The sequence below is a fragment of the Rhododendron vialii genome, chromosome 8a (assembly GCF_030253575.1).
Source record: "Rhododendron vialii isolate Sample 1 chromosome 8a, ASM3025357v1".
NCBI lineage: Eukaryota > Viridiplantae > Streptophyta > Magnoliopsida > Ericales > Ericaceae > Rhododendron > Rhododendron vialii.
In genome coordinates, this window is record NC_080564.1 from 23,905,637 (window position 1) to 23,922,208 (window position 16,572).

The 16,572-nt window shown below is 36.7% G+C and overlaps 2 protein-coding genes across 2 annotated transcripts; both read right to left on the reverse strand.

Annotated features, from left to right (window-relative positions):
• Positions 1-1,566: 1,566 nt before the first annotated feature.
• LOC131298675 (protein FAR1-RELATED SEQUENCE 1-like) lies at positions 1,567-2,791 on the reverse strand. The gene is made up of 3 exons (XM_058324149.1): positions 1,943-2,791; positions 1,723-1,791; positions 1,567-1,632 (listed from the first exon to the last, which is right to left on the reverse strand). Exons 1-3 carry the CDS (start codon positions 2,789-2,791, stop codon positions 1,567-1,569), a joined length of 984 nt encoding a protein of 327 aa, XP_058180132.1.
• A 136-nt stretch (positions 2,792-2,927) lies between these two features.
• LOC131298676 (protein FAR-RED IMPAIRED RESPONSE 1-like) lies at positions 2,928-4,053 on the reverse strand. Its single transcript, XM_058324151.1, has 2 exons — positions 3,252-4,053; positions 2,928-3,145 (listed from the first exon to the last, which is right to left on the reverse strand). The coding sequence occupies exons 1-2, from the start codon at positions 4,051-4,053 to the stop codon at positions 2,928-2,930; spliced, it is 1,020 nt and encodes a 339-aa protein (XP_058180134.1).
• Positions 4,054-16,572: the final 12,519 nt, after the last annotated feature.

The following is a 16,572-nucleotide window of genomic DNA, read 5'->3' on the forward strand; positions in this document are numbered from 1 at the left end:
GCTAAAGCAAAATGGAACATAAAATGAGGAAGATACAGTACAGATGGTTATCAATATCCTGCATGGACCCATTAAGGATGCAATGGTGCTAGGAGATTGCCAAACATTCTCTCAACTGTTTGAACAAGTTGCTCGCGCCTTTAAAGTTTCTGGCTACAAGATGGAAGGCGTTTCTGGCTACAAGATGGAAGGCAATCGGTGTACCTAGATGGCTTTTTTCCTTGGTGTTGTATTGGTGTCGCGATTCTGTTTATTGTGCTTAAATTTGTAGCTTAAGTAGTTGGAATGTCACGTTATAGTATGTTTTTTTTGGAATATCAATGTATGGCTTGATTGAGAATGGCCCGGTGTGGGTTTATTTTTTAAATTCGATCGTGAATGGTAATTTAGGATGACAAATGCCTGGCGTGGGTTGATATACACTATTGTTACTGATGTTTGTTGCTGCTGTTGTCAGTTTGAGACGTAAGCCGTTAGGCTAGGCCATAAAGCAAGGAAACATGTCAAATTTTTTTTCCCTGTTTGCTTGCTACACATTTTCTGGGCTTCACTTCTTGAGTTGCCATGTTTTTCAAAAATAACATTAATCTTGATGGCCTTGTGGGTGCCAAGTCGTTGAATGAATGAGTTTGTAATTTATGATGTGCACATTGGGAATCATGGATGGTTTGCCTTAAATTCGGGGTCCCAAGCATGCAAGCATAGGAGAAATCCTTCTCTCTTTTCTTCTTTTTTCTCTTTTTTTGAAGAGCATAGGAGAAAGCTTAAGTCCATGTTTCTCACTGTGCTGTTGCAGATTGGAAATTGAAATATGTACATTTGTGTTGATAGCAACAACAAGAACCAAAGCATGGGACACGACGGGACACACATTCATAGCAACAAAAGACAACATAAAAGGCCCGACACGACAAAGATACGGACACGACACGGATGTGGATACTCACAGTATGTGCCAAAAACTCAATAGGACACGACACGACACAGGTGTCGACTAAACTTATGAAATGTACCAAAGCATGGGACAAATACATGAGAATGGAAGCTGAATTTCAAGCATAGAAAAAACTGCAATTACATGTACAAAAAATTGCAGTTCTGATATAGAAGCATTCACAAATTCATTGCAAGGTTTTCCTTCACAACTAACATAATATACAAGTAAACTAAAAATCTCCAACTCCTCGCCTCCTTAGAAGGACATGGGAATGGAAGCAAAGCATGGGAATGAGGCACCAAAAACCAGCATCATTCCATCAAAAAGCAGCAACTTCAGTAGTATCTCAAAGCATGGGAATGAGGCACCAAAAACTAGCATCATTCCTTCAAAAAGCAGCAACATCAGTAGTATCTCAAGGCATGGGAATGAGGCACCAAAAAATAGAATCATTCCATCAAAAAGCAACATCACTGCATCAGTAGTATCTCAAAAGTATCATTCCAACCTTGAAGTTCTCAACATGCACAGAAAAAAGAAAGCAAAGAACAAACTAAGTCAAATCAAAACAGAGAGAGAGTGTGTCCTTGTCGAACTTAGAGCTAAACTTACTATAATCAAGTCCCCAATCAAAATGAAGATTCATTAAGGTCATAGCTCCATGTACCAAGATATCCTACACTTCCCTGAGATGGCTGAAATCATAACCGATTAAAATTATAGTAACAAGGAAAAAATGCAAAATTTGAAAAGACTCGATGTAGTACAAATGAAGTCATATTTACAGTAATGGTTCCACCCTCTTGTGTGATATTCCCGTCAAACCCCGTAGCATGAGTGTAGACTTCCACATCCTAAAGCAGAATAAAGTCAAATGCCAAATCCTACAAACCAATCAACATAATTACGAATAAATAAACATTGAAAGGAATGTATAATGATTGGTATACCCGGTATACTCTTTGCATTGGCGCGACTACATTGGACCCTTTTGTTTGATTTCACATTCTTCTTAATAATTTGTTCAGTCATAGATTGCTTCCTCTTAGTCGGTGGTCGCCCTCTTCGAGGACCTTTACTTGGATCGCCCAGGGTAATTGATTTATCTTGGAAACATTCCATATCAATTTGTGCATCTCCAACCGTAGACATATTACTTACACATTTCTCATCGTCTAAGTCATTCTCCGCTTTAATTTCTCGCAACCTATCCGCCATCCTATGAGTCTTCGCAATGGAATACATGGCCTTATCAGCGACCTCATTGAATAACTTCAACAAACTGTCATAGCGAGCGAATTCAGGCTTGCTATTCCAATTAACATAACTGACCTTAATTTTTGTGTGACTCCTCGCCAAGTTTTTGCTCCATCGTCGTAGAATGTATTTATCAGGCATAACTTCAAGCTTCTTTTTTGACCAAACCGAAATCATATGCGTGCACACCATCCCCTTACTCTCGAACAATCGACAATTGCAATTAGTTTCTCTTGACTTCTCATTAAAATGAACAAGAAAAGCACGAGTTTTACATCTATCTTTTTTCTTTCCAACTAGAATGTCTTGTTCAATGTGAAATTCTGAAATACCATTTTCTACTGGTCTAATAGTCAAATTGCACCCAATCTTGAAGGTTACTTGGTCTCGGAATTCCTTGCATTTCGCAATTGTGTATACTTGCTGAAATTGGTTCTCAAACTTGTAAGGGGACACATTCTGAATTTGAACATTTAAGGAACAAGCATTTGCCTCTTCTTCTTTTTGCACCTTCTTATGCAAGGCATTGTCATATTGTTCCACAAATTCCTTCAAGGTGGTATTGGAATGGATGTAGCCGTCAAAGTAGGAATTCATGCTCTCACTTCGTTGGGTTGATGACATCCGCCCAAAAGATATCATTAAGAAATGCAGGTACCCATTGGTGCCTTTCCTCGTACAATCCAGCTAGCCAATCATTGCTCTGTAGATTAAATTGGTTGATGAGATTTGCTTAATTTTGTTCAAACTCCTTTGGATTCAAGGAATCATATACAACACTCTTGAGGGATGTTTTAATCGGCTTATACTGGTCGTAACTCTTAAATTTGTCAGGAACTTTATTCATGATATGCCACAAACACCGACGATGACGTGCATTTGGAAAAACTTGACTTATCGCGTTTTGCATGGCCCTACATTGGTCTGTAATGATGGCATTACGGTGGGAATCTAACATGCAAGAAAGAAAAGACTTAAACAACTATACAAATGAAGCCGTGTCCTCCTATGATATCAAACCACATCCAAACAAAATCAATTGTCCATGATGGTTAACCCCTATAAAATGGTGCAAAAGGCATATTGTGCTTGTTAATAAGGTAAGTGGTGTCAAAGGTGACCACCTCACCAAATTCTTTGTATAACTCCGTACTCCTAGCATCGGCCCAAAAGACATGCTGTAATCGATAATCTTCATCATGATCAATGACATAAAAGAAGTCACCATTGTCTTTTTGCATTCTGACAAAGTACTTATGCATTGCTTCGGCATCCCCTTCTTTGAGCTGTAAACGCCTTTGTTTATCCTTGTGATTCCTTGCATTTTTATTTGTCCACATCAGATTATTAGGCCCCCCTGCCTCGATCTCACATGAGGCAATGATTTTGTTTAATGTGATTCCGGCTGCCGTGTTCAATTCAATTGCCCTCATCGCATGTGGTGGGATATTTCGATAGCACTTAAGATATTTCACTTTTTCCGAATCCATTTCATGGTTATGATTTTGTTCAATTGAATTCAACATCCACTTTCCGTCAACTTGTAAAGAGATATTCATACCGGCTTTACATTCTATTTTTGTTGTTGGATGGGCCTTAACGGGATTCAAAGCCATTGTCCTAGGCTTTCCACTTTGATGACAACCATAAGATATATTCGTCTTTACCCCATTGTCACGCTTCTTAGAGAATTTTATGACTACACCAAAACCTCTTGATTTTGCATAAGTACTGTAACATTCCTTGGCTTCATCTTCAAAATTGAATAATGTTCCGACCTTAGGTTCCAATACCATGTCCAAATTCTGATTTTCCTCCAGATTCTGATTCTCCTCCAAATTCATATCTTCTATTTCCATGATTCTACAAATAAGAAGTATAATGACTAAAGAATGCACACACAATCAAGGTTTCTTAGCAAATTGAATTAAGGAGCAGCAAACTAAAATTGAAGTTTAAGTTCAAATGTACAGTGTTATGGAGAAATTTAGCTACAATCCCTAGTCCTAATTTTTAAATTAATACGAAATTAATTTTTTAATCTCTACTTTTAAAGCCACTATGTTATCCTCAAGGACCTCAACCAAAATTTTAACAACAGTAATAATACAAGTGTGGTATTACTTTAATCCCAACAATTTCATGGATTTCTTGTGGTCTCGACGAACTCAGTGCCACAGATGTTATCCCTCTTTTTAAAGTAATACTAAACTAATTTTTAATCCCCTTCACTCCCATGCCTTTCTTGGTTGGACCAACCCGCGATTTCCAACTAGTCTTTCTTCATTTTTAGAGCAAGAAGTAGAACTACAGTGAAGGAGTGGCGTCTCTCTTCTTTTCCCTATTACTCCCTTGGCTTCTTAAGGTTAGTACAGAGGAGGGGAAGGGCTCTGGCGGCCAAGGAAGCTATCTCAATTAAAGATTCATTAACTGCAGTTGAAGGGGTAGGCAATCTGTCTACTAAAACAAGAGCCAAATCCGATCAATCCGTTTCGGTAGCTGCTGAAGCGAGGAGCTCGATCCTACTTTTAAGCCCTAATTTTTTAATCCCTAGTCTTAATCTAGAATTTTATGCCAATACTGCAAAAACAAAAAATGAGAGAGAGAGATAGAGCATACAGAAAGGCAGATGGTGGTCGATGGCCGCCGTCTGTGGGGGCTCCGGTGGTGGTGGCCGCAGTCTGTGCTAGTTCGGTGGTGGTGGTCCGGTGGTGATCAATCGGGTGATGGTGCTTCGATCGGTGGTGGTGTTTCTACTGATTGGGAGTGGAACGGAGAAGATGAAAATGAAGGTGGAAGAGTAAAATTTTGGAGGCAGAATTGTGTTTGTCGTTCAAAACACAAAACTTAATTTTTTTCTTTTCCCACTCTTTTTCCCGTCACAGGGCAAGTGGGTTTCAATTTTTTGGGCAAAAGAGAGGGGGACCCACATACTTTCCACATCATTCCTTGCTGTCTTCTTTGCAAGGATCCTTGCTAATAGCATTTCTCAGTTTTAAAAGCATTGGGAATAGTTGTTTTTGTTAAACAAAAAATTTGGGATGCTGCTATTCGCAACCCTTTATTTTCTCCATTAGCCCATTAAAACTTTCCAACTAATTACAACATGACCCCCTAATACGAAATGACCTACTTGCCCTTATACCTGTATATGAAATGACCTATATGCCCTTATGAACAAAACCCCTAAATTATCTTCCTCCCCTTCCCCCTTGAAATTCATCAGTACTTTTGAAAAAAAAAAAAAAAACCAGTCGTCGACTGGTTCATCTGTTCTTCGTCTTCTCTTTTCTTCAAAACCCATCATCTTTCTTCTCTCATCCTTTCTCTCAAGCTTGTTCATCATTTCAATCTCAATGGAGGAGCCAAATATTGTATCAATGGAAGGTTCCAGCCCTTCCATTGAAAAAAAAGATGACCCACTTCTAGGTTATGATTTCGAAATTGAAATGGAATCAAATTCTATCGGCAATGATATGATGGCTGAGAAGAAAAATGTTGTGATGGACATTGTATCTTGGAAGCCGCATGAGTAGATAACTTTTTTCCGTTCACAGTCCGACCTCCTAATTTACAATTTGTTAAACTAGTTTTTCGGTGTTTCAGGGATAAGTAAGTTAAGTATTCGGTGTTTCAGGTCCGAATAAGTTAAATAATTTCGGTAGTTATACACCGTAAACAATTACCCAACTTGACAATTAGTTACCGAAATTTAGACATAATTTCAACATTCAATTACCGAAATATATGTATCTTATTTCTGTTATACTCTAGTTTAGCAGTTAATTACTGATTTTAGTACGCAATTCCAACATGTGGTTACTGAAATATAGTCTTGTTTTCAACAGCTATTTACCAAAATGATTTTCCATGTTTTATTTACTGGAATTCGGCAGTTAGTTACCGAATGGTGCACACATTTCCAACATCTAGTTACCGATTTTGACACTTGTTTTCAACAGTTAGTTACCAAAGTGTTAGCAGTTAGATACCGAAATTACAAGTACTACTTTTCATTCAGTAATAGTCAGCAGTTAGATACCGAATTGTAAGTATATTTTTTACTTTCACTTGCCGAAATATAGACTAATTGTCGACTGTCAATTCCCAAAACAGATCTAGAGAGCTAGAAAACTTATTTTAATGGACTTTTCAATTTCACTTTTAGGGTGATTCGGCAGTTAGTTACCGAATTTTGCTCACATTTTCAACATCTAGTTATCAATATTGACACTTGTTTTCTTAGTTACCGAAGTGTTAGTACTTACTTTTCCTTCAGTAATAGTCGGCAGTTAGTTACTGAATATTTTCGACATTCACTTACCGAAAATATAGATTAAATTTCAATTATTTTTTAAGAACACAAAAATAAACGTTTGCATTGTTCTGAAAAACAAAAGATCATATGTGGTGCATACATATCACCATAGATGGTATTTCCTTCGTTTGGCACATGATGATTTTGCAACATTAGCATTATAGGTAGTGATTAGGTAATGTTGATGGCGATATTTCCTTCTTTTGCATGGTTCTATTAAGATATGATCTTTTTAATTAAAAAAACTAACTAACTAATAATAATCAACTAGATGTTAACCCCCAAGGGGGTTGGTCTAGGGGTGAAGGCCTAGGACGACTTACGAGTTTGCTCACTAGTAAGATTTCGAGTTCGAATTCTCTAGGTGCTATCAACTCTATTTAGGGTGAGTCCTTACGAAAAAAGTTAAAAAATTGTAGCACTATTTTGATGACCATTTCTACTAGATAGCACTATATTACATAGTAGCTTTTAGCTTAGCTTTGAGAAAAAAGTCAAAAACCCACACTAAATTACGATACATCGGTATGGAATTAGAAAATACTCATGGGCAGGGGAAAGAAAGTCCTACTGAAAACAACTAGTTATAGCAAAACAAGGAGAATGTCTAGATTAGTACCTTTTCCTGGAAACCAAAACAGTTACCAAACACCTTTTTGATTATAGCTTTCAGATTTCCAAATAACAAAACCGAAAATGGAATACAAAAACTTACCAAACACCACCTTAGTTCTACAAGGAACCAAACTTGCCAAGTAGGAGTATTTGTTTTCCCAAGTCTACTGCATTACAGGTCAATTTTATGAAAGTTCAAAACCAGACCCGTAATAAGTTCATTACAGTCAAAATATGTCGGACATCATAGCCCAACATTTCTAAATATCAAATATCCGACATCCATAAACATCCACAGATAGAAAGCTTTTCCGTCCGCCAACCAATGACTGGCTAACATCATAAACCCAAGATCTACCCTCAGCCTGAAGCCCCAACACCTTGCTTATGAAAAATAACAGTTTTCAGTTGTAGAATGACCTGTACCTCCTACAGTGCCTCACGCAACTCCACAACTCCAAGTCTAGAATCACCCACAGCCTTGTCTACCACATCCAACACAGCAAGTACCTCTTCCTCGCGAGCACATCCCCGAATAGGTGCCTCACCACATCCAACCCTCGAGTGCAAGACACTCCTAAACCACAGAAGGTATTCTGGACTACACAACGGGACACTCTTACTAAATCCTATACAGACTCTAATATCCAGAGGCACCAAGTGGTACTGAGGGCTAGCCCAAATTCCGCCTGCCCAATAACCTATACATATATAAAAATAATACAAGTTAGTGTTCATAAAATACAAAAACAAACTACTGACCAATAGTAAAGTGTGAAAAAATAATCTGCCGGAAAGTAAAAAACAGGAAAAGATAATACGAGGAAAATGTTAATTATGTTATAAAACTAGTGCAAAATAAATAAGATTGCAAAAACTAAATTAAGAGGTGGACACAAATATATAGAAGGATAGTTTCTCTAGGAACTATCAAGAACAAAGTAGATCTTCAGGACCTATTATATTATACTCAGTGTTTCTCTTTTCTGCTCTATGGCTTTTCTTTCTCATTGATATTCATACTCTACATACTCTCCGATTACATCTACATTTATAGGAAAATGGGGGAGAGGATGATTAATGAGAGAGAGACCCCATAGAATTAACTAGGTTCCCTAACTAACAACATGTACTACTATTCCACTCATTACCTTTAATGTGATCAGCCAACTTAGCAAGACTTTTCTAACACTCCCCCTTGGATGATCACATGCTAAAATATGCCTCGTTAAAACCTTGCCAAGGAAAACCCTGTGGGAAAAACCTTTGATGAAGGAAAAAGAGTGCAACATTCATGTATCTCTTGCAATATGACTTCAGTCTTCATATTGCCTCATTAAAACCTTTGCTAAGGAAAACCTAGTGGGACAAAACCTTAGACTAAGGAAAAAGAGTGCAATCATTTTCAAGTTATTAACTCTCCCTCAATGCTGAAAGATAAATCTTTGAGTCGACCCATTCCGATACTGTTTACCAACTTCTTGAATGTTGTGGCTGGTAATGCCTTAGTGAATAAATCTGTCAGATTGTCACTAGACCGTATCTGCCGAACATCAATATCACCATTTTTCTGAAGGTCGTGACTGTAGAAGAATTTTGGTGATATGTGCTTAGTTCTGTCTCCTTTGATATAACCTCCCTTGATCTGTGTGATACATGCAGTGTTATCTTTATATAATAATGTTGGATGATCTTTGATTGAAGACAATCCATATTTTTCCCGAATGTGTTGAATCATAGACATCAACCAAATACATTCATGACTTGTTTCATGAATTGCGATAATCTTAGAGTGATTAGAAGAAGTAACAGTCAACGTTTGCTTTACAGAATGCCATGAAATAGTAGTACCACTGCAAGTGAACACATATCCTGTTTGTGATTGGGCTTTATGTGGATCTGATAAATAACCAGTATCTGCATATCTGATTAATTGTGATTGTTGATCCATTAGAATAGAATAAGCCCAAGTCAATCATTCCTCGGAGAGAGCGTAATATGTGTTTAACTCCTTTCCAATGCCTCTGAGTTGGAGTAGAACTATATTGAGCAAACAAATTGACCGAAAATGTAATATTCGGTCTTGTACAATTTGTTAGGTACATAAGTGCACCGATTGCACTCATATATGGTACTTCGGGACCAAGTATATATTCTCCCTCTTCTAGAGGTCGAAACGGATCTTTGTTCACATCAAGTGATCTAATAATCATTGGCGTACTCAAAGGGTGTGCCTTATCCATGTAAAATTGCTTCAGGACTTTTTCCGTGTATGTTGACTGATGTACTAGAATTCCATTTGGCAAAAGCTCAATCTGCAGGGCGAGACAATACTTTGTTTTGCCAAGATCTTTCACTTCAAACTCTTTCTTTAAATATTCTGCGATTTTTATAAGCTCTTCCGAAGTTCCAATGAGATTTAAATCATCGACATAAACCGCAATAGCCGCAAATCTAGAGTTTGATTTATTAGTAAAAATACATGGACAAATAGGATCATTTTCATATCCTTCTTTTAACAAATAATCACTAAGCCGTTTATACCACATACGACCAGATTGTTTCAATCCATATAAAGATTTTTGTAGCTTAAAAGAATAAACACTTCGAGGTTTTGATTTGTATGCTTCAGGCATAGTATAGCCTTCAGGGACCTTCATGTACATGTCAGCATCTAGTGATCCATATAAGTATGCAGTCACTACGTCCATCAGGTGCATATCTAGACATTCAATGACTATTAAGCTGATCAAAAATCTAAATGTGATTGCATCCATTACGGGGGAGTATGTCTCCTCATAATCAATTTCAGGTCTCCGTGAGAAACCTTATGCAACAAGTCGTGTTTTATAGAGCACAACTTCATTCTTCTCATTGCCCTTTCGCACAAACACCCACTTGTATCCTACATGCTATGTCCCATCAGGGGTTTGGACTACAGGTCTAAATACTTCCCTTTTTGCAAGAGAATTTAGTTCTACTTAAATTGCTCCTTTCCACATCGACCAATCATTTCTATGTCGACATTCCTCGATAGTTTGTGGTTCACTTTCTTCATTACTTCCAGTAATGTTCTCATTACTTCTGGTAATGTCAAGAGCAACTTTAAACGAAAATACATTGTTGACAACGGTTTTGTTTCTATCCAATATTTCACCCGTATTCATATAATGTATTGAGATCTCATTACTTTCAGGTACTTGTTCCTCTTCAGGAAATAACTCTTCGAGAGACCTCTTTAGGAGATTCCATCACCTACTATGCCAGTGGTTTGTTCTGCAGGAACTTCAATGCGTGTTGGAATGTTAGCAACTGGTATATAAGACTTAGTTATCTTCTTTGTGTCGGTGAATACATCCGGTAATTGATTTGCAATACCTTGCAAATGAATAATCTTTTGAATTTCTAGGTCACATTGATTAGTACGCGGATCAAGATGAGATAATGTCGAAGCATTCCAAGTAATTTCACCTCGAGCTTTTGGCTGCGATATATCTCCCCCTAATGGTGGGAACACTGATTCATCAAAATGACAATCTTCAAAACGTGCCTTAAAAAGATCACCTGTTAAGGGTTTAAGGTATCTAATAATAGATAGAGAGTCAAAATCTATATAGATATCAAGTCTACGTTGAGGACCCATTTTAGTGCGTTGGAGAGATGCAATAGGTACATACACAGCGCAACCAAAAACTCTTAAGTGAGAGATATTCGGTTGTTGACCAAATACAAGTTGTGTAGGCGAGTATTTGTGATATGTAGTTGGCCTAACACGAATTAGAGAAGTAGCATGTAAAATAGCATGACCCCAAGTAGAGACTGGTAATTTTGTTTTCATGAGCAACGGACGAGCAATCAGTTGAAGTCTTTTAATAAAAAACTAAGCTAAACCATTCTGGGTATGTGTGTGTGCAACATGATGTTCAACATCAATACCTGTTGACATACAGTAATCATTAAATGCCAGAGATGTGAATTCTCCAGCATTGTCCAGACGAATTGTCTTTGATTGGATGATCCGAAAATTGTGCTCGTAATCTGATTATCTGAGCAAGAAATCTAGCAAATGCAACATTTCGTGTAGATAATAAACAAGTATGTGAGCATCTGGTCGAGACATCAACTAAAATCATAAAATAGCGAAATGGTCCACAAGATGAGTGTATTGGACCACAAATATCCCCTTGAACTCTTTGTAAAATGGATGGAGACTCAATAACGACTTTAGAGAGAGATGGTCTAGTTATTAGTTTCCCTTGTGAACAAGCATTACAAGGGTAATTGCTGGGCAAAAGAATCTTTTGGTTCTTTAACGGATGCCCATGTAAATTTTTGATAATACAACGCATCATTATTGAACCTGGATGCCCAAGGCGATCATGCCATAACATGAAAAGTTTTGGATTAGAGCACTTCTTGTGCATAATCGCATATGATTCAATTGTTATAATCGTCGTATAATATAGCCCAGAAGAGAATGCAGAAAGTTTTTCTAATACTAGCTCTTGGCCAGAGGCATTAAAAGTGATACATAAATACTCTTCTTGACCTTTGTTGATGGTTTCAATATGATAATCATTACGACATATATCTTTGAAACTTAGAAGATTTCTTCTAGATCTAGTAGAATACAAAGCATTGTCAATATTTAAATTTGTCACATTTGTTAACACAATATTCGCTCTTCCAGAGCCCCAAATTAGGTTTGCTGAACCTGATCTTGTATTAACATTTGCTTGTATCTTTGTCAATTGCTTAAAATATTTGTTATCCCGAAGAATGGTATGTGTTGTACAACTGTCTACCAAACAAATATCTTCACAAGTTATCTACAATGCATTGTTAGTATCAATGCCCCTATTACATGCAAAAATGTAAATTCAAAATCCATAAATAGATGAGTAAAGCACACCTCAAAATTTTATTATCGAATGATAAAAACAACCTGAGATACTTTCAAATTCATCACATGCAATATAAATAGGAAAATACAATTTAATCTAACTATTGGGATCATTCAAGGTAGTCATTTTCATTATCATAGAAATCATTTTTTCGTTTCATTTGGTTCAGTGAGATATTCAGAGATATCATTCAAAAAGTTCAGATTGATCATTATTAATCTGACCAGTGAAACTTGTTTCAATTTCTTTTCCCTTTCCTTGTTAGATGACTGGTAAAGTTCCACTAAATGCCTTAACTATGACAGGTATGTGACCAATACCCTTTTGCTCCACATCTGTAGCAAAAGTCATCATAATCCTTAGGAGGCTTATTTTTCAAGCTCTTCCCTTTTTTCTTTAGACACTCCTGGCCTAATCCACTTATTCCACTTCTGGGAAAAATATGGTTTCTTACTTAATATCTGAATATATCCTCCACGGACTTGGTGGTTATGGCTACCATGCACATACCCATGTCCATGACCACGGTCTCGTCCCTGACTTGAAAAATGAGCTCTATTCGCTTCTGGGAATGGTATAGAATAAACTGGACGAGACTTGTGATTTCTCATTACTATTTTGTTCAGCAACCAACATACAAAAAATTAAATGAGTACATACGAACACTCTTTGTATTGCTGTTGCAAAAGCATATTTAAGGCGTGAAAAATGAATGATGTCTTTTTCAGCATATCCTTTTCAGTAATGATTTCTCCACATAGTTTGAGATAGGATATTTCAATTTAGATAAGAATCTAAATTAGGGATAATTAAATGAGCGAGCCAAATTTAATTGACTTATATTATGCAATAATAATCTCAGGGATCATGATATAATGATTAGACCTATATGAGCAAAATAATATTTACTTAAACCTACAGGGTTAGAATATAACATTAACAAAGATGTGGGACAAACCATGTTTAACTAAAACTTTGAGAAAACAAGGGTTATAAAATCAATTCAATTCCAACTTCTACTTTTTGTCTTTTTCAAGATACTGACTTGCAATGTATATATGCATTTATTTATTCTATCTCTATATATATACATACATATTTTGTAAGAGTCATGCATGTTCAGACAACAAGAATCCGAAGGAAATTTACTAGTTAAATTTTGACTCAAGCTATCGAAATCTATACCAAAGACTGTTTGTGCTTCTTGTTATCAATTGCAAAATAAATGCTCAGTCCTTTCCCATGACAAGTTGGTAAGGGTGAACAAATAGTAATGTAGATGACAAATTTAAACATTCATCTACAAAAATAACAGAGGGGATGAAATAAATAAATTTGCTGGTATATGGTTAACCAGTAGGGTTAGCTGAGTGGCTAAACTCGTGGTTTCCCTTAAGAAGGTCACGGGTTCAAAGCGATGTGGCAATGTTCTGAATACCGTACCGGTCAGGGTACCGGTTTTCCTACTGGTACGGTACGTACCGGTACCGATCAAATACCGGGTACCGTTTCGGATTGATCTCTATAAGTGTTATTTTCCTAATTAAAAGAATTTATAGTATAATATACACTTTTTAAAATAAATAAAAAAATCCGGTATTTGTCCGATACCATCCGATATTTGCCCGGTACTTGAAGAAAAAAATAAATTTAAAAGTAGTCCGGTACTATCCGGTATTGGCCGGTACTGATCGGTATGTCCGGTACCGACCGGTATTTGAGCCGGAACGGAATTAGAGGTGTAGGGTACCGGATTCTGTCAAAAACGGTACGTACCGGCCGGTACGGAACTGTATTGATAACATTGCGGTGTGGTGGATTCAATATTGAAGACCCACCCACTTTGTTGCAAAAAATACTTTCGGTATTCTCATTTTTTTCATATTGTGCAAAATGCTTCAGGTATTCTACCCCTTTTTTCATATATATAAGTATTTACTATTAGAATACTTCAGGTATTCCTTTTCTTTTATTGTAAATAGAATTATTCAGGATTCATAACTGGTAAGTACTTCATCTACCCTTTTATTTTTTTAGCATATACTACTTACGTATATTACGCAGGAGAAAGATATAGTAAGCAGAGCATATGAACAAGTGAGTTACAGGAAATGTAAACCATATACCTTTCTCAGTAGGGTAGAGACTCGTGCTGATAACGTATTATAAAACTAGCGCAAAATAAATAAGATTGCATAAATTAAATTAAGAGATAGACACAAATATATAGAAGGATAGTTTCTCTAAGAACTATCAAGAGCAAAGTAGATCTTCAGGACCTATTATATTATACTCAATGTTTCTCTTTTCTGCTCTATGCCTTTTCTTTCTCATTGATATTCATACTCTACATACTCTCCGATTACATCTACATTTATAGGAAAATGGGGGAGAGGATGATTAATGAGAGAGAGACCCCATAGAATTAACTATGTTCCCTAACTAACAACATGTACTACTATTCCACTCATTACCTTTAATGTGATCAGCCAACTTAGCAAGACTTTTTTAACAAATTAGGAGTTAAGTAAAAACCAAGAACATTTTCCTGTTAGATCTACAATCAAGATATATTCCTGCTACTCCAGGTTCTTGTCTATGCTAATTCTTCCTGTTTTTATACCAATGAGACAGTGACTTGAGACCAGTGACTTTAGCATATCCAGTTGCAGATTCTTTAAGGCTATGTTTTGACGATGCATTTGTGGAGGGATTAATGGAGGGAAAGTAAATCATAAAGGAAAAGATAATAAGATAATGAAAGTGAAGACTCTAAATTCTTTGTTTCTTTTTCCTGCGATCTTGCTTTTCCTAGGTATATCCTTCTACAAATCCATGAACCAAAAACAACCTAAGCTGTCTTTTAAGAGAGTGCACATGTATCACAGCACTACATTCAAGTTTCTGTTTTTTATATACATTGTCTTGTGCCCCCTAGCAACCACGTAATTTGTATGGCATCATGCAAGTTATTTATCCTTGTGGTATACAGGAAAATGAAACGAAGACACAAAAATGGTGAAAATGTTCCAACAAAAACCAGTTGAAGAATGTTGGAAAGCAAGAAGAAATTGATAAAGAAGAGAACCAAGTACAATACAATCTATGCATATCCAGACAGATCACTACTATCAGCGTGTACATTATAAAAAGTCCAGTGAGGAGCACAGATCCTCAAGAACAAAACTTTTTTGACAGAGCTCACAACTTCACTTTATGACCACTGACCAGAATTAAAGCTATCCGTAAAAGTTTATGTTCCCGTTGCCGTGCCCGTTTAAGCCCTTCTTGCCAAGGAAATCATCAAGAATTTTGTCCAGTCACGACTATTTGCAAGATAAAAATGTGGAAACTGATCAGTTATCCAATGAATGTTACATAATTTGGCCAACTTACCCATTTATCTAACATTTGGTCACACCATTTGACTACCGGATAGGATTATCTATCCTATGAATGTCATACAATTCACTAGCACGAGCATGATGGGACAGGACACACTTGAGACAAGATAGAACACATTATCATAGCTGTCAATCACCATCAGATGAAACCCCCAATTTTTACATAGTTGAAAGCCTCCTTAATAGCTAAATCCTCAAGCTGGCAAAGGCAGACGTGGATGCTAAAACCTCCTCAATAGCTAATCCAAAATTTTAGATAGTTCAAAGCCTCCCTAATCGATTCTCAAAAGAATATTAAAGACCTTAAACAACAATGCGAAAGGATCTATGTTTTCCATGCTATGAAAGGTTCTCATGGCAAGTTGCAACACAAAAACCTAAAAAAATACATCATCATTCCTAAGGTTTTGAATTCAATAACCTCCAACTACAACCATAATGGCTAAAGAAACAAGAAAACAAAATAGCAGTGTTCAATTCACGGCCCAAAAGCCAACTCGAGTAATAGCATTAGAAAACACCATTTAGTTATATTCTATGGCATAAAATCCAATGTTCAGTAATCTCTCAAGGCTTCTAATGTAATGGACTTCATCTAATCAAATACCTTGTTGCCTTCTCAGGATATAATATATTTGTCAATAGCTAACACAGGTCTTTATCCTCAAAAATCCTATTCTACAGTAGCAAACTTCTCACCACAAAACCAATAGTTTCCACACTACCTTTCCTATTTGGCAGGAATTTAGGGATCTAATTACCAAAATTGCTATAGAAACACGGGATCTAATTGCAGTTATTGTATGTATATACCAAGAGAGAGAGAGAGAGAGAACGATACTTGAAAAGACGAGGAGAAGGAGTGGCGGTGGTGGAGGTGGCTATGGCAGGCTGGATGGTGGCGATGGCGACAGAGACAGAGGAGTGGCGATGGGTTTGGAGTTGAGTGGGTTATGTGAATCGTTGTTTGATTTGGGAAGGGTTTGAGTTTGATTTGCATGGGTTTTGTAATTTTAGGTGTTTTGGGAGAAGAGGGGTATAATGGTAAGATTTGGGAAAATTAATGGGTTATATGGAGAAAATTTTAATTTTAAAATATTGGGAATGGGTTATGTGAAGGAATTGGCTAATGAGAAA

Excerpts from the sequence above, each read along its gene's own strand:
- LOC131298676 (XM_058324151.1), bottom strand. The coding sequence starts at position 4,053 with ATGGAAATAGAAGATATGAATTTGGAGGAGAATCAGAATCTGGAGGAA. Across the intron at positions 3,146-3,251 it reads TTTTGCACCATTTTATAGGG|ATTCCCACCGTAATGCCATC; the intron begins GTTAACCATCAT and ends CTTGCATGTTAG.
- LOC131298675 (XM_058324149.1), bottom strand. The coding sequence starts at position 2,791 with ATGAATTCCTACTTTGACGGCTACATCCATTCCAATACCACCTTGAAG. Across the intron at positions 1,792-1,942 it reads AACAAATTATTAAGAAGAAT|GATGTGGAAGTCTACACTCA; the intron begins GTGAAATCAAAC and ends ATTCTGCTTTAG. Across the intron at positions 1,633-1,722 it reads AAGAGGGTGGAACCATTACT|CCATCTCAGGGAAGTGTAGG; the intron begins GTAAATATGACT and ends TTATGATTTCAG.